Here is a 22659-nt window from a genome sequence, read left to right on the forward strand (position 1 = left end):
CTAGATGGGGTCCTAGTGTCCTGGGGCTCACCCTGGGGGGAATGTGGCATGGCTGAGCCTGCAGCTCCATGAGGGAGCTCCAGAGGGGGTGCCCCTAGGAGAAGCCTCCATGACAAAGGGGGTGGGGTGGGGCGCATCTGCTGTTTCCTCCCCACAAGCTACAAGGTGAGGGCCCTAGTTGGGCCCCGGACATGGTACATATCAAAGAGCTAGCACACAAATGACACGCAGGCCACGCTGAGGTACCTTTACTTCTCTCGGCCTCACAGGACTTGGCGCTTGGAGTGTCTCCCACTTAGTTCGGAGGCTGCACCTGCCAGGGAAGGGGCTGAGACCAGAACATGGGGCATAGTAAAGGTGGGGATGTGCCCAGTGGAGTGAGAAGGTGCTAGGACCTCCAGCTCCACTCTCCCCTGACTCCGGAGCGCTCAGCCAGCAGAATGGACCCACTCTTCCTTTACCACACCATCCTAGCTCTGGACCAAAAAAAAAAAAGGTGGGTGGCAGGTGCAGCCAGGGTCCACCTGGCCTCTCCTCAGAGGGTCGACCCCTCCTGCAGGCAGCTGGGAAGGTGGTGGCCAGGTGTTGGGAAGATAAGTCCCACTCAGCTTTGTGCTGCCTTCGATGACAGGAACAGGGCTGTCTTCTGAGCCATGATGGGCGGCAGGTGACTGGTGGAGAGCCCTGCTGGTCACAAGGCTGTCTTCCCCACCTGGCAGCCCCTCTGCTGCAGCTTCCTGATGAGCTCCAACAGGTTCATCTGCAGTGTCAGCTCCTAGGACACAGAAGGGCCGCTGTGACACCAGAATGCCACCCTGTCTCTCCTGTCCTGGCAAAAGCCCCCTTTTCCCTGGGGCCCAGAGGCAGACACTGGGGCCTACAGAGTGCCAGGAAGTGAACCTGCCAGTGATTCCTGGCCACGGCTTGCCAGAAAGGGACAGAAGCAGGGACGTCAGCCTGCAACAGGGCCCACAGGTACCCTGGGTCAGTGCACACAGAGGTGTACGTAGGGGCGGAGCACATGAGGGCCCTGTGAGCAGCAGGCCTGGGGAAGGTGGGCAGTACCCCCACAGCCAGTTGGCTTGCCCTCTTATGGGCAGAGGCAGTGCGCCCTGCCTTACTAATTCTTCCCTCCTCCCCTCTCCTCACACACTGGGGCTGGCTCCCCAGGGGCCAGTGGTAAAACCCCAGAGGGAACTGGGCCTTTGGGAACCAGCACCCCCTGGGCTGGGCCAGGGCAGGCCTGAGGGACCGACCTGTGGGTTGGTGGTCACATAGAAGCCCACAACCCCAGCCTTCTCCAGTGTGCTCTGCTGGTCTGCTACCTTCCGGTCCAGCTCTAGGACAATCTTCTGGTCCATTGCCCGCTGCTCCTCACGGATCCGGTGTTCCACTGCCTGCACAGTGAGGGCGGCTCAGGGGGTCAGTCAGGGGGCCTGCCACTTCCTCCAACCGTTCCACACTCTCAGTGGCTCCAAGACCACTGATGGTGCCCTTACTGCATGCAGGTTGCTCCCTTCTTGGCTAAATGAACCCTGAAGAAGGGCTCAGCTGCCCTACCTGGAATGCTCTCCTTTCTAGGACCCCCAGCCAGGTGTCCTCCCTTTGCTGGGCCAGGCCTTGCCCAGCAAGGACTGCTTGGGACCACCATGAGCTGGCCAGATGCCAGGTCCACTTCTGCTTACCATCAGGTTGCCAACCGTCTCTGGGCCTTTGTATATGTTCCCTCCCCACTGGGGCCGCCCGCTGATCGCAGCTCAGTACCACGTCTTCCCTGCGCACCCTGGCTCCAGGCTGCTTGGGACCCTGCATAAGCCTTTCTATGCACCCCCACCACCCAGAGCTTCTTGCTTACATATGGGTCTCCTGGTTTTCCTGAGCAACCTGGGAGCAGACTGGGTCTCTGCTGGCCGGCCCCACCATCCCACCATTGCCCTGAATAGGCCCAGCCCTTAAAGAGCTACGGTCTTGGGAAGCAGAGGAATCATACTCTCTACCTGATCCTGCCACATCCCAATCCCCACAGCAAAGAGCCACATTTGGGGACTCATCAGGCCTCCAACGGACCACCCAAGCTGAGGCCCAGAGCAGCTCTCCACCACAGCCCAGTCAGCACAGCCCAGGTGATACCCACCTGGCCCACACCCCTACCTCCAGCTCACGCTGCTGAGCTGCCTGGAGCACCGGCAAGTTGTGGGGTCGGCAGGCCTGCTGGGCTTCTTGGTGCTTCTGTCGCAGCGCCTGCCTGAGCACTAGGAGGAGATGAGACCAGAGAAGTCCAGCAGGTGGTGGGGGTGAGGTGGAGGGGGGGCAGGGAACACTTCTCGCCTCAGCACCTACCCTGGCTGTTCCACCATGGGGCAGCCAGGCCCAGGTGCAGAGGTGAAACCCTGCCTGATGACCCAGCCTGCCTGAAGCTCTATACTAGAAACTGGGTGGAGTTTTGGGGGATGTCTAATCTCCTGGCTCACTCAGTCTTGTCCTCACCCAGGGCAGGGCCTTTCTCCAGCAGCGAGGGTCCAGGGGACTCTTCTGGAGGGTGCAAGGCAATTGAGGAGGGTGAGACAAGGCAGGCTGGCCAGGGCTGTAGCCAGTGCTCAGAAGACCAAGAGGAGTGGGAGACTGTAGTCCAGAGGCTTCTAGGTTCAGATGGCCATAGGCCAGCAGTCCCGGGTGTGAGCTGCTCATCACCCATGGGACATTCACTGAGATGTCCAGGAGACGACCTAGGCAAAATCTGGAAAAGGACTCCTCTGTGGAGATAAACAAAGATCACCTACAGGAGAACAAGAACTACTCACTGACAGCAAGACAGTAAGTGACCATGGCTGCCTGCATTTGGCAGAGACGCAAGCACAGGCAGGAGAAGTGGGAAAGTGGGAAGTAGGAAAGCTTTATGGTGGCCAAAGGGGAAGGTGCATCCTGACGGGAGGCTGCTGGAGAAGCTGGAGGGGGCCCGAGGCAGGGAAAGAAGAAAAGATGACCCTAGACACCTTCTTACACCAGAAAGCAAGGAGGTACTCCAAAAATAATGGGGGCACATCAAAAGGACAGAGGCAGCAGCCCAAGAGCTCTCCCACTGACCAAATGTGGCCCGGTTTGAGCATTACAAAGAATAATGAGCTATGTTCTTTGGACTTGTGACTCTATGCATCCCACACCTCACCAGAAATATTTACAAAGACAGCCATTCTCACGGCAGGAAAAAGGTAATACCAATAAAACAAAACAAAACAAAACTCTCTAGAAAACAGAAGACAACACTTCCCCAACTCACTCCATGAAGCCAGCCTTACCCTAATATCCCATCCAAAGACATTACAAGAAACTACAAATCAATGTCCATTATGAACATAGAGGCACAAATTCTTAACAAGAATTTAGCAAATCAAATCCAACATAAACAAAAAGGGTAAGGCATCTTGACCAAAAGGGATTTATCCCAGGAATGCAGTTTATCCCAGGAACTATCAAATGAGTGTAATTGACCAGTTAACCAAAAAGCCATGTGCTCATCTCCAGAGATGCAGAAAAGGGGATTCAACAAAACCCAATGTCCACTCCTGAAAAACTCATTTTTGCCACAAACGTTTAAGCTGCCTATCATTGTGTCTTGACCTGCTGTCCAGTTTACAGGAAACAGAGAGGGTGGAGAAATGGTTAAATGACAGCATGAGGAAGCAATGTGACAGATCCAGAATGGGGACATTCTACAGGTAGAGTGCCCCAGACTCTTCAAAAAGTCAATACCATAGTGAATGGGACTATGCCAGAAGCACAGAGACCAAAGTAACCAACTGCAATGCATAAACCCACACCAGCCTCACAAAGCGAGTTTATGACAAGGAGGACAATGTGACAGTGGACCGAAGGTCAGAAGACACCTTGGAATGGTTAAGTTTTCAGGGTGCTATCCACCGGGCTCACATGGGAGAGTGTTCTTGATCTAGAGCACTGGTTCTCAATCCTGGGCCAAGGTTGATCACCAAGGATGTATGAAGAGAGTTCTGATTGTCACTAGGGGCATACACCACTGTCATCTAGTGGGTAGAAGCCAGGGATGCTGGCTAAACAGCCGGCAATGCACAAGACACTGCGTTACCATTAAGACTTGTTTAGCCACAAATAACAATGCTGCGGTTGAAATCCTCAGTCTAGAGAGATGCTGAAAACTCATGGTGAAGCCCTATGGTGTTACATATATTTAGGGGTATTAAGGCTTGGGCAAAATGTTAATTACTGAATCTGGCTGGAGAGGATACAGGTATACACTACTCTTTCAACTTAGCTGAATGTTTTAACTTTTTTTTTTTTTTTAAATAAATAAGTTGGATCAAAACAAAATAACAAAGGTGGGAAACTGACGGGGCAGGGAGAGATGCCCAACACACCTTGGAGGAAGGTGCTCCCGGAGACCCCTGAGTAGGGATGCCTAGGTGGGGCTAAGGCTCAGGAGGCTTTGGCTTAGGGTGTGGTTCGGGTCCCAAGGGTGCCACAGGGCATAGTGCAGGGGAACTCAATGAGGAGGTGGTGATGTGGCCCTCTGCGCTGCCGAAGGGGAACTCACCCTAAAGGGCACGGCAGAGCTGTCAACACTTTGGGGCATCACTGGGGGCGGTCAACCTCTACCGCTGACCGCCACTACCGGGGATCTGTCGGTGGGCTGACCAGGCAGGGAGGCCTTGGGCCTTCCTGCTTGGAGGAGGGTGGAGACACGGGAAAGTCCGGGCAGGGAGTGTCTGGATATTATGCTAACAAGGGGCTGTGCAACTGAAAAAAATTTAACTGCCTTAACCCCTTTGTCACATACACACACAAAAACCGCTAGCAGTCTCCGAGCCCTTGACCTGGTCAATTGTAGGGACATCATCTGAGCGACACCCAGGTTAGGGCTCGGCCTGCACAGAGACCGAGAGCCAACTCCCGGAGGAAAAGCGTGCGTCGTCCCGCCGCCCCCGCGCACCTCGGTGCTCATTCTGCAGCCGCAGGCGCTGGTTGTACAGGCTCTTCTCGGTGAGGTGCTGGATCTCCAGCAGTCCCTGCACGATCTCGAACACGGTGCCGTCGAGAAGCGCCAGAGCCAGGTCGCTGAGCGTGGTGTAGGACAGGCGCTGCTGGAAGGAGCTGCGGGCAGAGGGGCGCGGTGAGCGCGGGCGGGACCCAAGGCCATTCAGCCGCCCGTTCCGCCCCGCGGCCGCGCACCTGGGCAACTCTTTCACGAGGCTCTGCAGCGCAGACAGCAGCTGGTAGTGCCGTTCCTGCTGCCGGGCCCCATCTACCGCCTCCTCGAAGGCGCCGGTGTAGCGCTCCATAGTGCCCCAGCCCCACCAGCCGCCTGACAGAGCTAGGCGAGCCCCGTCTACGTCAGTTCCTAGTGCGGCACGCCCCGCCCACTTTACGTCCGTCTGGAACGAGGTGCGTCCCGCCCCCTTTTACGACAGTTAAGCACGGCGCTACCACTCTCTTCGCCCTCCAGAACGAGGCTCTCTCCGCCCCTTTCCCCGAGGTTCCTCGGAGGGTCCTTCATTGTCCCCGCCTCTTACCGTGCGCTTTTGCCTTGGCGACTTCAGAGGCGTAACACCACAGCCTCGAAATCGCGAGATCTGAAAGAAGCCTGCCCTGCCAGCAAAGAGGTGGTGCAGACCCCTGTCCTGGGGGGAAAGGGGATAGGGAGGGGTCCCGTCCGGCGCCTGCGCCTGCTGGGGCGCTGGGTGGCCACTGCTGTCGCAACCTGTTTCCTCCCGTTTGCTTTTTCAAAAAAGCGCTTGAGTCACTGATCCCCGAGCTACGCCAATACAAGCGGTGTGACCTTGAGCAATTTTCGTCACCTTCAGGACTCGGTCTCCTTGTTTTCCATTAATTGGACATTTGTCTGTGTTACGTTTCCAGAGAGTCCCCCACCCCAAACACACACACACCTGCGCGGGGTCCTCCTGGAGGAAGCGCCTGGCTTCGGCGGGGATTGGTCCCTGCTGCCTTCCCCAACTCCAGCACCTTCCGGGAGGATGCCGTTCCCCGCCTTACCTGTGTCTCTATCAGTGTTGTGAACATGTCGAAGAAAACCTGGCCCAATGTCTCAGTCCGGCCTTGAGATAAGTTTCCTGGAATCCACAATCACGGTTTTCATAAGCCACAAAAATCTACAAACCAAAGTTTGCATTGCTGAATGTCTTGCTGGGCTCATGGGGCCGGGGGATTCGCGCCTTGGAGAACGAGCATTGTGTCTTCCTCATCTCAGCGGGAGGAGGGTGTTCAGTGCTGCCAAAATTTGGGACAGGGCTGCTGTATAGCGAAATGTGAACGTAGGTAGACTCCTGAAGAAGACAACCAGAAAGAAGGTTTGTGTGGCTAACTGAGGCAAACGAATCCAACTGGCCGTGGACAGAATGCCCAGACTTCTGGAGAAGAGGGCATGCTTACCCCCTGGGGGCTCTGTAGGGTCAGGGCCAAGGAGAGGAGTCAACTAACTTAAGTCATTCCCCAGGATGATCCCTTGATGAAGACTCGTTGACCAAACTTTGGGCACGCTCCTCTGAGTGCTCTTCTGACTAGGCCTGTGCTTGATGATGTGGGAAACAAAGGCAGACGAAAATGAAGTTTCCTTACTACTTAGAGCCTATCGGCAAGTCCTTGAAACAGGCAGAGTGACAGAGTGACAGAGGGACTCAACTGCCTCAATATTAATATTTTGATAAGGGCAAAAAGCAATCCTAGCCCAATCCTCCCTGCACCCCGCCCCGGGATCCTGTAAGTCTACTTAACATACAAAAATTCCTTTAGAAATCTCCTTTATCTCTAAATCCCCGCCCCCACCCAGGTACATGTTGGCCCAAGCATATGGCCTGATGATATACACCTGAAGGGTCTTATGACTAAGGTTTTATTAGACGGTAATAAATGACATTTTCCCAATGATAGCTAGCCCCCTCAAGGTCCTGGAAGCCTTGCTTCCAAGTTCCTTAGAGACCTAATGCTATCCCTAACCTCCTCCCCATTTGAAAGTATAAAATGGGCCACTCCTCGGGACCCTAGTACAGCTCTTTCTGCCTACAGGTCCTGTCCCCATGCTTTAATAAAACCACCTTTATGAACCAAAGATGTCTCAAGAATTCTTTCTTGGCGGTGGACTTTGAACATTACTGTTCTTTCCTGTATCACTTGGCCTTGTCTTCAGCCTGCCTGGTCCAGTTGTAGCAAGAATCCTGTTAAGTCAGTTTAGAGAGAAGCCCTTACCCTTGATATCTGATTGACCTTGAAAGTGATCAAATTCTTTGTCCCCTACTCAAGAGGACCCATGTGGCTGGGCGGCAGCAGCCAAAGGAAGAGTGTATTGGGGTACGTGTTCCAGAGGCTCCTGAGGGCTTGTCCTAAGAGCAATAGGGAGATCTAAAGGTTCGGGGCACAGACATGATCAAATTTGCTTTTCACAAGTTACTCGGCAGCCACCATGGTGGGATTTGAGGTGACAGGGCTTCAACTGGGGAAGGGTGGAAGGAGGGCAACACACGGAGGTGGGGGGTTTTAGAGCCATCTGAGGTTCTACTGAAGTCCCCACATGGTCCTCACAGTTTTCTCCAGGGTGTTTCCTCAGTCTGGGCAGGGTTGGCTCTCCCTTCCCGACATGTTCTTGTGATCCCTTTGGGCCTGGAACCAGGAATGAATAGAATGAATGAATGACAAGCAGGCGCAAGGCACAGTGGAGAGCACCCTGGCACCCTGCACTGTGCTTCTGACTGGTGACAGGAGCTGGCACTGCCATGTGGGAGCTGAGCAGCTGTGAGGGGCTGCAGGAATGGACTGAGTCTAGGCCAGGACACTGTCACCTCCCCGGAGATCATTGGCCATGGCAATCACAGCATCTGGGTGAGGGTGCCCACCTGAGTCCTGGAGGAGACCTAGATGGTGGGAGGTGCTGGGATTTCACTCTGGGCCCACTTCTTTGTTCCCCATCTTTGAAGGGTGCCCGCATGAAGCCTGGGTCTGAGATAGAGATTCATGCTCTGGCCAAGTGGGTGACCACAAAGCTCCTCTGCCCAGGCAAGCTTGATGTACCTGGTTGCTCCAAATCCTGAAAGTCCAGGTGGGCAAAGTCAGGCAGGTATGGGTTTGGAAGCTGCTCCGGAGCCTTGCTCTGCTGCTGGAGCCAGAAGGCCTCCTTTGGCAACCCTGGCCTGACCTGTATTAGCAGCATTCCTCCCTAGTGTGAACATAGGTCACGGGTCACTCAAAGTTGCAGATTTCTGGGTTTCCTCTGGGTCACCAATGAGGGCCTGGTCTGGAGGGAGAGGTTCTGACCCCCCAGCTCCTAGACCCCTAGATCCCTAGGGCTGGTGGTGTTGGCACCCTGTGAGGTATGTCTGCAGAAACAGAGGGGCTGGCATGTAGATGGGACATGCAGACAAAGTCATGAACCATAGCTGGTATAAGTATTGGCAGAACATTTGTGATCCTTCTAGAACACTGGAGGAGGCCTGCAGAGGCCTCTTTCAAGGCCACTTTTCACTCACCCCCTGATTCCCTAGGGGCTCTTCTGAGGTGGATGCTCCCAACGCAGTCACTCAGAACAGAGTTGCAGCTGACAAAACCCTCTGCTGCCATGGGGAATGGGTTTCTCAGTGTTGGAGTGTCCCACCACCTGTGCTGCGCTTCTGGCCCTTTTATTTCCTTGTCATCCTTTTTGGTGTGTGGGGCAAGGACAAACATGCGATTGGTTTGTCAGTGTGTGCTGTAGATTTTCATGAAGTTAGTATGTGGAGAGTCAGCTCATGTTATTATAGAGGCTGACAAGTGTGCCGTCTGCAAGACTGAGACCCAGGAAAGCTGATGGTGCAATTTGGTGTGAGTCTGAAGGCCCGAGAATGGGGGAGCCGGAGCCGATGGTGTAAATCCCATTCTGAGGGCAAGAGATGTAATAATGAGTTGTTCTAGCTCAAACGGCAAGTCAAAGACAAAAAGATTGAATTGCTCCTTCCTCCCCTTTTTGTTCATTCTATTTAGGCCCTGGGTGGGTTGGATGGGGTCCACACACATGGTGGTGGGGGGAGTACGTTTTGGAATCGATTGATTCAATGGAAATGCTGCTCTGACCTGGAAATGCCCTCAGACATAACCAGAAATATTGTTTAATCTGGACTCCCTGTGGCCAGTCAGGTTGACACATAAAATTACCCGTGACAAGTCTACCCCTTGTCAACGTGGCATCCATACACATCTCAAGAGGTCATGATTCTGCCTAATGTAATATACCCTTTGCACAACAGAAAAGGCACTAACTCTTTGCCTAGAAGAGGAGGCAGGTCCTTGAGTGATGTTTACTTTTCTCCTCAGAAGGTATCCTGTAACTTAAACATGATGAGGTGGAATTGGCCATACCTCAATCCCATGATAAAAATTGGTACATCTTATGCTACATGACAAGAGTCCAAGAGAGGGTAAAAAAGATACACACAAACTTATTCATAGTAAAATAAGGAGGAAATACTCATGATTATGGTCCTCATTTCTGTAACTGATCATGGGGCCGTAGCTGGTACCCACAGTTACCTTCTTTCTCTCCCCTTCTAGATTCTCTTCACCTTTCGCAAGTGCTTCAGCTGATTTTGTTCTTTACCCAGTTGGTAGACCCAACCCTTCATTCCTGCCTATAACTTGGGTCATTGTAGTTTTACATTAACCTGGATCACAGGGCATGGTGAAACTGAGAGAGGCCCTAAGGGATCTCCTGTACTCCAGACATATTGTATCTTACTTCTATCGTGGAGCAATAGTGCAATTTTCCCTTGGTAGTCAGAATTAGTCACCCCAGGCAACACCACAGTTCCTTTCCTTTGTTTATTGATTCAGAGGCATGAAGGGACCAAAGTGACCTAGTGGCAGTCCTAAGCTCCAGGTCAATGGAATCATTGTGTCTCCTGGTGGGAGCTTTTCTTACCTTGTGTTTTAAGACCTTCTGGCCAGCAGAACATGAGCTGTGGGACTAGGAATCAGAAATGTTGCTAGTGGGTGACCTAGGGTCAGGGGAGTGGTGACATTCTTATTTACATCCCTTTGCTTCCTGGACCTATGACTGCTGGCTGTTGGACAAACAGTATCATATGTGGGTCACTGATTCAGAGAATATACAACCTTCTGGAGAACCATGCCTCAGCCCCACAAGGTATTGCCATCCAGCTGGTACTGTAACTGAGTCTTCAAAAGACCACTCTAGCATCCTGTCAAGCCAACTGGTTCTGGATGGTGGGGAACATGGTAAGATCAGTGAATTCCATGAGCATGGGCTTATGACTGCCCTTCTGGGGCTGTGAAATGAGTTTCCTGGTTGGAAGCAATGCGGGGTGGTATACATAACAGTGGATAAGGCATTCTGTAAGTCCATGGGTGGTCATTTTGGCAGAAGCATTGTGTAGGGAAGGCAATCTGTATCCAGAGTAACTGTCTATTCCATTAAGGACAGAATGCCACCCCTTCCATGGTGGAAGGAGTCCAGTGGAGTCAACCTGTTACTGGGAAGCTGGCTGATTACCCCTGGATAGTGGCACAATATTGGGGCTCAGTGTTGGTCTCTGGTGCTGACATACTGGGTACTCAGTGGTGACCATATCCAAGTCAGTCTTGGTGAGTAGAAGTCCATTTTGCTGAATCTGTATATAACCATCATCCCTGCCACCGTGGCCACTTGGTTCTCAAGCCCAGTGGGCGGTGACAGGGGTGGCTGGGCAAACAGGCTGACTGGTATCCAGAGAAGGGATCATGCTATCCCCTCAATGATGAAACTCTCCTCTGTTGAGGTCATCACCATTTGGTGACCATTCACATTGGACACAAGTATCTTCATTTTTATTTATTTTTTGCCTGTTCAGAAAGGTGTATCCACACACTTCTTTCCCCAAGTTTTCCACCAGTTTTCCAGTCGTGTTCCCTCCAAGTTCCTGACTATCCAGCCAAGCCATTGGCCAAAGCCCATGAACTGGTACTGGTACATCTGGCCCTTTCTCCTTCCTAGCAAAATGCACAATGAGGGGCACTGCTGGACTGCGCACTGGGAGGGTTTCCCTTTACCACTGTCTTTTGGGGAGGGCCTCAGAGAGGGGCTGTAGTATGTTGCTCTCCATGTCCAGGTGGTGCCTGCCCATCGTGCAGAACCACCTAGAAACCACACCCACATCATCAGCATCAGAAACTCCCCATGCAGGCCATGGGTGCTGGCTGGGAGAGAAGGCTATAGCAGGAGTGGGGACCGTGGGCATTTGGGCCATGTCTTCATGTAACTTATTGTGCCTTTTGGACATGATCAGGCCCAGTGACAACTGTACACTTCCACTTGATGAGGAGGTGCTGCTGTCATGCCTGTTACAGCTTGGTGGGTCAGATGGCATCCATGACGGGCAGCTCAGGGTGCATGGTGACTTGGTAGCCACAGTTCAGTATTCAGTCTCTACTGAGACCCAGCAGCAGGTCAAGAACAGCTTCTCAAAAGGAGTGTAATTATCTGCAGATGATGGCAGGCCTTACTCTGAAATCCTGAAGGCCTGCACAGCGGTTCACCAATAGGTGCCTACCAAAGGCTGCAAACAGCATTTGTCTCTGCCCTTGCTGGTTCAAGTGCCCTGGGGTCTGCATGGGCACTGGCAGGGATCGGAGGTGAGTACACCTTAGATGGTACTCTGGGGACTGCCGGCCTCAAGGCATAACCTTCTTGTTCTGGCCAGGCCCTGCATGGCCGACCTCCTGTCGGGGGAGCAGCCCTCTTCCCCAGAGCCTCTCTGGGTCCCTCCCCTTTAAGAGCACCCCTTTTGGATACTCTTGGGAAAGCCCACCCATGAGGTTCTAGTCCAGGTGGATGGGGCATAAAGAACATTCTGAGTCAGGGTAACTGGGGTGGATTGCTGTCCTCTGGGCATGCTGGTGGCTCCAGGTGTGTGGGGCAGGTTGGGTCTGGGGAGGAGGGCTGTACTTAATGCCACTGCAGAGTAAGCTGAAAAATCATTACAAAACCAAATGTAATGTGATATGCAATTTACCCCCCCCCCGCCCCCTTTTTTTGTGGTAGCATGTGGAGGAAAATGTCTTAATGGCTTAGAGTGTAAAATTATTAGTTCAAACAAAAGAATGAATCATTTATTTATAATAAAGCACAGATGAATCTCAAAACTACAATGCTGAGTATAAGAGGTCAGATATAAAGGCCATATATTGTATGGTTTCATTTTCATGAACTCTCTAGGCAAATTCATAGATACAGAAAGAAAACAGATTGGTGGTTGCCAGGGCCTGGGGAGAGGGTTGAATGGAAAGTAAATATTTCATGGGAGGCAGTTTCTTCTTGGAGAGTTGAAATGTTCTGGAATTCGGTAGTGAGGACAGTTGTACAGCTTTGTGAATTGACTACAAACCACGAAATTGCTCAGTTTTAAGAGGGTGAATATTACGGTATAGGAATCATATCTCAATTTTAAAAATTGGGTGTTAAATAAATATGTACGTACATTTTAGAAAATAGTTCATCTGGGGAATGGGTATGACTCTCTGTTTCCCCCCACTACTGAGATCCAGGAAGACCTCCCAAATGAGAACAAGCACCCTTTGTTCAGAGCTTGCCCTATGTGGCCCCCGGGGTCAGCCACCAGCATGTGCAGACACTCCAAGGCAGGCAGAGGAGTGGGGAAACTTTCTGGTGGAAAAAAAGAGGAAGGCATGTCCTGATGGGAGGGTCAGGCTCACTAGAAGAGGGGCATGATTCGTGAGGTGGAGCAAATTTGGCTTTCTCCCATTTGCTGTGTTGGAAGACAGAGCAACACAGAAGGAAAGGGTTGATCAAGTCCTGACCGCTTGGGACCAGTTGTTGCAGAGACTGCGGTCTGACCTTCCAGGCTGGAAGCTGCAGCTTGTGGATCAGGGCCTTGCTAGTTGGAGCAAGCAGGCTCCTGGGCGCCTGAGTGGACTTAGAAAATTCTGTGGACCAGGGTGCCTGGGTGACTCAGTCAGTCAAGAGTCTGCCTTAGGCTGAGGTCATGATCCCAGGGACTTGGGATCGAGCCTTGCATTAGGCTCCCTGCTCAGTGGAGAGCCTGCTTCTCCCTTTCCCTCTGCCTGCCACTCTGTCTACTTGTGCTCTCTATTTCTCTGTCAAACAAATAAATAAAATCTTAACACACACAAAAAAGTAAATTCTGTGGACCAAATAGAATATTACTCAGCCATAAAAAAGAATGAAAGTTTGCCTTTGGTGTTGCCAGGTCCATGGATGGACCCTGAGGGCATTATACTAAGTGAAATAAGTCAGGCAGAAACAGATAAATACTGTAGGATCTCACAATATGTGGAATCTAGAAAAACAAAACAAAACAAAAGCAAACTCATGGATATAGAGAACAGATTGGTGGTTGCCTGAGGAAGGAATGGCGGTGGGGGGGGGGGGGAGCTCCAGGAGGGCCAAATGGGTGAAGGGAGTCAAAAGGTACAAGTTTCCAGTTATATAAATGAGTGTCATGGGGATGCGTTGTACACCACGGTGACTAAAGTTAATAATAACATATTGCTTATATGAAAGTATCTAGGAGAGTGAAAGTTTTCACCACGAGAAAAAAAAATTCCTATAAGTATGTATGGTGACAGATATTAACTAGATGGTGGTGATCTGTTTGCAAAATATACAAAGATCAAATCAGTACATTGTACACCTGAAATTAATATACAATGTTCATGTCAATTATATTTCGATTCTTAAAAAAGTTCATGGACCGGAATCCATGATTCATCATTTTAAGTCAATCAGTCTTCTTGGATAGAGAAACTTCAATGTTTTGTTTTTTTAAATTTTTATTTATTTATTTATTTGACAGACAGAGACCACAAGTAGATAGAGAGGCAGGCAGAGAGAGAGGAGGAAGCAGGCTCCCCACTGAGTAGAGAGCCCGACGCAGAGCTCGATCCCAGGACCGTGGGATCATGACCTGAGCTGAAGGCAGAGGCTTTAACCCACTGAGCCACCCAGGTGCCCCGAAACTTCAATGTTTTTATAATTACGATTAACCAGAAAAAAACAGTAACAATTACGATAATGACGAATGATGGTAACGTCAATAGTAACAATCATCATTCCTATAAATCTCAGGATTTCCATTCTCTGTTGCAGTAAACCTCTTCAATCACCCATCTTCACAATGTATTTTTCCTCGGGGTCCGCTAGGGGTGCTAGTGCTTCTCCCGGCCCAGCTCAGTATTTCTCAGCAAGGAGTGTCCTTCCAACTCAGTGCCTTGGGCAGGGGCTGATCCGTGTCCCTGGAGTGAGCCATGGAAAAGTTCCCTAGAAAATGCCTCTGAAGAACGGGCCCCAAAAGGGACAGTGGCCACGCTGGGGGTTCCCTTCCCAGTACTCAAGGCGGCCCTGTGAATGGGGTCTTGGAAAATTTTCTGAGCAGCGCCTCCAACACTGGAGTCCAGCAGTACAGGGCCCGGCCTGTGGCCCACCTGCGGTGAAGGGCACTTTGCGCTGGTGGATCCTCAAAGCGCCAAGCCAGCGAGCCTCTCGGGAGGGTGGCGGGAACGGGCACTCCCTCCCAGAACTGCAGGTCCAATCTCTGGGCTCGCTCCCAGTGGGCTCCGGAAGGCCACTTGAGAGAGCTAGCCTTCGCTGATGGTATCTCGGGGCTTTGCCTAGGACATCGCAGCACAGTCAGGATCCCAAGACCTTTTCAACCCCAGCTCCGGCAGTAAACTATACAAAAGGGCCGCGGGGTGGCGCAGTACCACTGAGGTGGACCGCACCGCGATGGATCTGGGTCCCCAGAACCACGAGGGAGCGCCGCCAACCTTGTGAGCCTGGCCTCGCTGCGGTTTCCAACGACGAGATCACGGGAAGCAAGACGTGGAGGCCCAGTAAAGCCCTCTTCAGGCCTCGTATCGGTCATCCTGGCCAGGCCACAGCTCCGGAGAAGGGACTTGGAATATTTGGGGGGCGTTCCGAAGAATGGGTCCCACACAGACACACGCAATGGATGGGGCGTCCTATCTAGACTTCCCCGTGAGGCTCAAGCTGGTCCCCACCTCCAGAACGGGACTCGGAAAAGCTGATGGGAAAGTCCGGCGACGGGGACCCACGCGGGCCCGCCTCCAGGCCCCGATACACCTTCCAGACCATTTGTATGGGTAGGGTCGGTCCGAGTCTCTGAAGGGGAACTTGGGAAAACTTGGAGGCACCTCCGACCACCGGACCCCGAGACTGCAGTCCAGTCAGGGCCCTGTACTGTCCCTCACAGACGGCTCCTACCGGGTGCCACTACGCATGGGAGCTTGGAAAATAATTTCAGCAGGTGCCTCTGACAGCTGGGATCCACGCGGGCTTGCGGCTGAGCCTATGATGTACAATCGGGTCCTCCCCGAATGGCCGGGTCCCACCTCCCGGAGGGAGAGGGGAAAAAAATGGATGGCATGAAGACCCGAAGGCCGGGTCACACGCTTTCCCGTTACACCGCAGCGGCTACGGTTGCTTCTAGAGGGCGAAGGGGTACCAGCAGGTTCTGGTCCACACCCGCACCCGGGAGGACAGCGACATGGCTCTCCTCGAAAACCCTGCCTGTGCATTCTCCGGCGAATAGATGACGCGCCAATGCACAGATTCCCAGCAGGACCGGGAAGATTCCGCTAGCGCCACCGGCCTTCTGGAGTTCTTCCTGCCGCGCGTTGGCCAAACCCGATCCTCGCAGATTTCTCCGGTATTCCGGGGGAAAACTATACAAAAGCGGCCGCCAGGTGGCTCCCGACAACCGTTGTTAAAGTCAGAGGGCCGTCACCAGATCTTAGGCCAGCAAGGGTGCGCCGCCGCCACCCAAAGGCTCGATCACCTCAGGGCGCACCCTGGAACGTATCATTCCGCCGGGGGCGAAGGGGAGGGGCGGGCTGTGGGCGTGCAACGCATCCGGGGCGTCCTCCTGGGAGCACAAGGAACTTGGAACATTTCTTGGAGAGCCTAGCAGACCGGGCACGCTTCCTAGGTTCTCCTGAGCAACTCAGGCGGTACCCAGGCTCCCGGGAGACTCGGTTCATTCTGCGGAGGCTTAGCAGAGCAAGGACTGGGGAACTGAAACATTGAAAGTACTCCTAGAGAACATGGATGAATATTGTCATTTATAGTTAGGGAGTGGGAAAGGTCTTTCTAAAGCCAGAAAGCTGTAAAGCAAATGATCAATAAACTTGACCTCACAAAGTTTAAAGATTTTTATTTTTTTTTTTAAATTTGTCAGAGAGAAAGAGAGAGCACAAGCAGGCAGAGGCAGAGGGAGAAGCAGACTCCCTGCTGAGCAAGGAGCCCAACGTGGGACTCGATCCCGGGACCCTGGGATCATGACCTGAGCTGAAGGCAGCTGCTTAACTGACGGAGCCACACAGGCATCCCAACCTCACAAAGTTTAAACAAAACAGGCTTTTGCACACAGCACAAGCAAAGTCAAATGACAACGGGGTGGGGAACATTTGTGCAAATACATGTAGAATACGATATTGATTTCAGCATTACTTATTATAACAAAACTGGGGGAAAAATACTAGCCCTTAGGAGGGACCAGGTTAGGTAAATTCCAGGACATCAATACCATGAATTTGTGTTTTATTTTATTTTTAGTTTTACTGTTTAGAAGAGGCAGATTTAGAGGTACTGACATGGGAAGATGTTGATGATGACCTGCTAAATGAAAACAGCAAGTGATAGAACTTCTCTTGGGGAAAAAAAAAAAAAAGCACTTAAAAAGAATACTTGGGTGGGGGAAGCTGGGTGGCTCAGCCGGTTAAGCAGCGGCTCTTGGCTTTAGCACAGGTCATGATCTCACAGGCTGTGGGACTGAGCCCTGTGTGAGGCTCTGTGTTGAGCAGGGAATCTGCTTCAGATTCTTTCTCCTTTTCTCTCCCTCTCTGCTCCTCCCCGCTCTTTTGTGCACTCTCTCTGTCCCAAATAAACAGATAAAAATCTTTTAAAAAGTACTTATATGGAAAGGCAAAGGAATTAGAATAGCTACAGCGATTTTGAAAAACAGGAATAAAATCTCCCGTATCTTAACAGTTATTATGTAGTTAATAAATTCTGTGTGGTATTGGCAGTAGATCAATGGGACAGTAGAAACCCAAAAGAGTACGTGCAACTGATTTTTGGCAAACATGCACAAGTAATTCCTGGGGTGAAAGACGGTCTCTCCGTCAAATGGAAATAGGGCAAGGGGACACCCACAGGCAAACTGAACTACACGAAAACCCCTGACCTCACACCTCATACAAACATGAGCACCAAATAGATAAAACTCTTATTTATAAAACGTAAAACATTAGGAAAAAAGTCTGTGGGAAAAATTGGGGATCTAGGCCTGGCAAAAAGATTTTGGACTTGACACCAAATGTGTGACCCATCAAAAGAAATGGACAAATTAGAGCTTATTAAAAGTAAAAACCAAGGTTCTGTGAAAGATCCTTTTAAGAAGACGAAACAACAAAGTACATTCTGAAGGGAAGTGTTTACACATCCAAGTAATCACATGAATGAAGGGCGGATATCCAAAGCTACAAAAACTTGCAAAATGCACTGGTGAGAAGCAAACAGTCTGATTACAAAATGGGCAAATGACATGAAGGAGCATGTCACTGAAGAGGATACAGATGATAAAGGAGCACATGAAAAAATTAAAATCACAGTGAGGTATCATGACATATCTACCAGAATGCCTTGGACAAAATGTGGGAAAACAGTCTCAGATATTGGTGAGGACATGGAGAAACTGGTCACTCATGCACCGCTGGTAGGGGTATAAAGACATTATAGCTCCTCTGGAGGAGGTCCTTCCCCCCGCCCCTCCCCCTGGCCCAAGGCTCTACAAATAAGCAAACCACAATGATAAAAACATGCAAGTATGACCCAGAAACTCAATCCCAGGCATCTATTCCAGAGGAAAGAAAATGGATTCAGGGCAGTCAATGAATGACTCAGTGGGTCTGGTATGTTTAGAACTTGCGCATTCCAAAGAAAGGTCTGATCTTTACCTGGCTCCTGGGAGAAAATCTCTAAGCCCTTGGAATGTCTTGTCTGAAAAGAGTGTCTTTGTTATGTTGGGGCCTTGGATGGTTGAAGCCAATAATGTGACTTATGGTGGTGGTGCGGGGGGAGGGGGATTTGGGCCATGCAGAATCATTTTGACCTCCAGGAAGTCACCTTCATGGAGTCCTGTGAGAGTCCTGTGAGTCTCTCCCCGCCGCGCCCCCTGCCCCCGCCCCCAAATCCAGAAATGAACACATTTGTTTTGCCTTTGTTCTCCATGTCATTATGTTTGGGGCTAAATGAGGTAGCACTTCTCAGTGTGGGGCCCAGGATGACTATGTTGCAGAATTTCTTTTCCTTTGGTGTCCGTGGTTCTTGGTCATGCCACTTCAAAGGATGAAGAGGTAGACCAGATAAAGGGTGGTGGGCAGAAAAACAAAGTTCATTGAGAGATAGTACAAAGCTCCCAAAGAGGGAGGGATCACCCCCCTCCCCCCACCGTGGGTCTTTCTAGGGAGTGATGCATTCAACCCAAGAGTGGTCTGGAAGACCTCACCCCCAGGTCCAATCACCCTTATGTCCACACAAAATTCTGGACATGAATATTCTTTTTACTTATTTTTATTTATTTACTAGAAAGAGAGAGAGAGAGAGAGAGAGAGAGCGAGAGTGCATAGGCAGTGGGGTTGTGCAGAGGGAGAGGGACAGGCAGACTCCCTATTGAGTGGGGAGCTCGATGTGAGGCTCATTCCCAGGACCCCGAGATCATGACCTGAGCCGAAGGCAGATGCTTAACCAACTGAGCCACCCAGTCCCCCAGACATGAATGTTCTTAGCAACTCTGTTCATCACAGCCCTCAAACAGGAAATGACACGGAGGTACTTCAAAGAGCGAAATGTTAAACAGTTGGGTGAAGGGATGGGCGACTTGGTAGTTGTGGAAATGGAAAGAAGTGTTTGTAGACACACATCAGAGGAAGAATGGACAGGAGAGGGCAATGGATTGTCTAGGACATGGGGAGAGACAGGATGTATAAATGTTTGGGGAAGTTGGATCAGGGTCGCTAGGTGAACAGTGGTAGATTCTATTTAGATGCAATGTCTGGGGGACCACCAAGACAAGGAAGAAGGGTTTGTTAACCTTGAAAATAAAGCTATCAGTTACTTTACCAGCAAAGTGGATTTATTTGGGAATAGAAGGGAATTGCAATTCAAGGCACCCAAGCTACATGTAGAAACAAAACCGCAGGCAAGTCTGGAGAATGAAGGGGACGAGTGCTATTTTATAGAGGAAACAGGAATTGGGAAGGTCTGCTATAAACAAACAAAAAATCCACTGGAGTAAACTGGGAGTCTGCAGTACAGTGACTCCTCATTGACTGAGTTGTGACAGTCTTTCATTGGCTGGGCTGTTGCCAGCTGGGCTAGAAAAGTAGACTTCTTCCTTTGGGGAATATAAGGTGAATCTATTCCTATTGAGGTCTCCAATTTGCCACACATGGTAGGGTGTGAGAGCTCCCCATTCTGTCGATCCAACTCCTTTTAGTGAGGTTTCCCTTTATTCATTTTCCCAGCTTGGACCTCATTCACTCATTCATTTATAAGATTTTATTTATTTATTTGAGAGAGAGAGAGAGAGACAGAGATAGCAAGAGAGAACATGAGTGGGGGGCAGGGAACAGGCTCTCCGCTGAGCAGGGAGCCAGAGACACGGGGCTCAATCCCAGGACCCTGGGATCATGACCTGAGCCAAAGAGACACTTAACCCACTGAGCCACCCAGGCACCCCTGGTTGGACTTTTTAAATATGTCATATCTGTAATACATCCCAGTCAGAAAATGTAAGAAGTGGTTGTATATCTAATTCTGGATGGAATGAGAAATCTAGGGTTTTTATAAACACAGAGTTAATAATTAAGGCCTTAGAAAGCATAGTTATAAAAGAATAGGGACCAGTGTTGATCTCCCATGAACTTCAAACTTAAATACCCAGGGCGTATGACTGCAAACAGTGCTGTGAAGAAGCAATGAGAGACAGGGATAAAAGAAGAAGATCCTGGTGTTAGGAGCCAGAACAAGAATGTCCTCAGAAACAAAGGTGGGCCACCCTGCCTGCTTCTCTGCCCCTGCCCACCACAGTCTCAGGCAGACAGCCCCATCCCAGCCCTTCTTCCTCTCCCTTCCACTCAGATCCAGGGCCAAACTGGGTGGGCAGATCCTGAATCCACAGGCCTGGACTCCCTGTGTCCTTGGCATCACCCCACATACCTGGCACCCTTAGTCACTCACTGCCCCAGCTGTCCAAAGCAGAGGCCGGCAGCCCAGACCTACTGCACCATAGTCCTCTTTGCAAGAATCGGGCCACTTACCCAATGGGAAAACATTCCCTTCACATGGTGGGAACAAGCCACGGGGACAACAATCCTTTTGTACCTGGATGCAGTCTTCGTGTGCTCTTGCACACGAGACCAATTGAGGCCTCAGGGATGAGTGGCATGCTTATTATCATTATTCTCATGAAACAGCCCCAAGACACATAGAGGAGATTTTGGCTGGTTGGGGATGCTGTGCAGAAAGCTGGAAAAACAGACACAGAAACATACACACATCCCAGGGGGCTTTGGTACTCTTGCTGGGGGCAGCAACCATGGGAGTAGAAAATGTTTCAAAAAGCAGTGGCTTCCAACTTCTTGGGTCCTTGGGCCCTAGCTGGCTCAGACAGATTCTGGTTATTTTACTGATTTTACTCTGGAGGGGGTGAGGGCTTGGAGCTTCCTAGTCTATCATTTCTTGACCAGCACCCTGCATTTTATTCTGTCCACTCTACTCTTTCTCCTCAATACATAGTAAAAAATAAAACAACAATAATCTGCACCCATTGTATTCAATTTTCAGATTTGATCAAAGTTTAATAACAGAGGGAAACAGTTATGAACAAGTTTGGTAAGAGAATTTTATTTCTCTTTTTCAAAGTTATCAAAATATTTGAGTATAGTGTATAAAAACTTTAATATATTTAAAATCGGAGAAAGTAGATAAACAATCCCTTATGGTTCCTTCTGGTCCATCCCCTCCTCTTTCTTCCACCTCCAGGCTGCACAATCTCCCCCCAGCACCTGTGATTCACCTGATGAAGCGTCTGCCTTCCTACTGGTCTAGAAACTTCTCTCACTCATCTCTATCTCCTGTGTTCCCCACATGACTAAGGCCATTTCATTCACTGACATGGTGAATTATTTCTCTGCTGAACCCAAGGGCTGGATGAAAAAAAAAAAGAAGAAAGAAGAAAATCTCTCATATCTGTTCTGTGAAGTCATAACCTTAATGGAAGATGGAACATAAATGTTCAGAAAGAGATTATTTCCACATCAGCCCCTGACCTGTCATATGGCTAATGTGGTGGTGAACGTAACTGGTATTATTGACATTTCCTTGGTGAGCTTAGAATATTCAGGCCCACAGAAGAAACCTGACCATTTGGCCAAAGGTGTATCAACTCAGAAGTAAGAGCAAGTCCTTATTCATTATTTCATTGGCAGGAACCCAGACGCCACTTGTCCTCCTCTGCATTCTCATGCAGGAACATCTGGAAACTGAGCAGATAAAGCTGATAAAGGAGGAAGAAACTATGAGAATCCAGTCTTTTAAAGCATAAAACACCACATAGATAGTATTGGTAGTCCTGAATCCACAAACATTCACCTAGAGTGACCCCTTCCTAACCCAATCCACAGGTTATGCGCAGAAGGGCCTGAGACAGAGTGAGCCCTCTCCTCTCCCCAGAGTCAAAAGGAAGAAAGGATTGGCTACTCTGTATATAAGGAAGACATTCATATCCCCATTGTGCAGATAACAGAATGAAAATCATAGGTTGTATGAACTAGAGTATGTCCTCCTGAACTCCATATGTTGAAGACCAAGCTCTCCATATGATTATATCTGTAGACAGGGCCTTTAAGGAGTCAATTAAATGGGGTCATAAGGCAGGGCCTGATCTAATAGGACTGGTGTCCTTATAGGAAGAGGAAGAGGCACCAGGAGTGTGGGCACACAGAGGAAAGACCATGAGAGGACACAGTGAGAAGGCAGTCTCTGCAAGCCTAGGAGAGAGGTCTCTGGAGAAACCAAACCTGTTGGCACCTTTATCTGGGACTTGTGACCCCCAGACTGTGAGAAATAAATATTTGTTAAGTCATCCAGCCTGCTGCATTTTGTTACAGGCAGCCGCAGGAAACAAATATACAGGGTTTTATACTTTAATTAGATCTGTTCTAAATTATTATTCAATTAACATTTAATTTCTAAGTTAACACCAAATCCTAGGAAACCCTCATACTTGTCACATGGGGATTCTGGTCTCCAAGGTAAGGACTCCACTCTGGAATTTCTGAGTTAATTCCTGGTTAAATGTACATGCATTGCTTCTCTAACACCCACCCTAGTTCTTTGGAGCCACCCTCCTCCCTGCTGTGCCCTGCTCCCACCCTCTGGATGGATCTTGGCTCGTCCACATGTGGGTTTCAGGCAGCAACAGGACAGCAACCCCAGTTCTGCCCTCCATAGCCTTGGACATGGCCAGGCTACTTTAGATCTATTTAATGGTGGGAGGAACAATCCAAGGACTAATGTCTTGCTGGAGGTTT

The 22659-nt window shown here is 50.3% G+C and overlaps 1 protein-coding gene across 2 annotated transcripts; it reads right to left on the reverse strand.

The window, feature by feature from the left end:
* Positions 1-232: 232 nt before the first annotated feature.
* DGCR6L (DiGeorge syndrome critical region gene 6 like) lies at positions 233-5358 on the reverse strand. 2 transcript variants are annotated; one of them, XM_046026067.1, is made up of 5 exons: positions 5203-5358; positions 4964-5124; positions 2152-2252; positions 1326-1397; positions 233-775 (listed from the first exon to the last, which is right to left on the reverse strand). In XM_046026067.1, exons 1-5 carry the CDS (start codon positions 5310-5312, stop codon positions 692-694), a joined length of 528 nt encoding a protein of 175 aa, XP_045882023.1. In that variant the 5' UTR covers positions 5313-5358; the 3' UTR covers positions 233-691. The 2 variants fall into 2 exon arrangements, with proteins under 2 accessions (XP_045882023.1, XP_045882022.1); XM_046026066.1 differs by having other exon boundaries at positions 1257-1397.
* Positions 5359-22659: the final 17301 nt, after the last annotated feature.

The sequence above is a fragment of the Meles meles genome, chromosome 12 (assembly GCF_922984935.1).
Source record: "Meles meles chromosome 12, mMelMel3.1 paternal haplotype, whole genome shotgun sequence".
NCBI classification, from domain to species: domain Eukaryota; kingdom Metazoa; phylum Chordata; class Mammalia; order Carnivora; family Mustelidae; genus Meles; species Meles meles.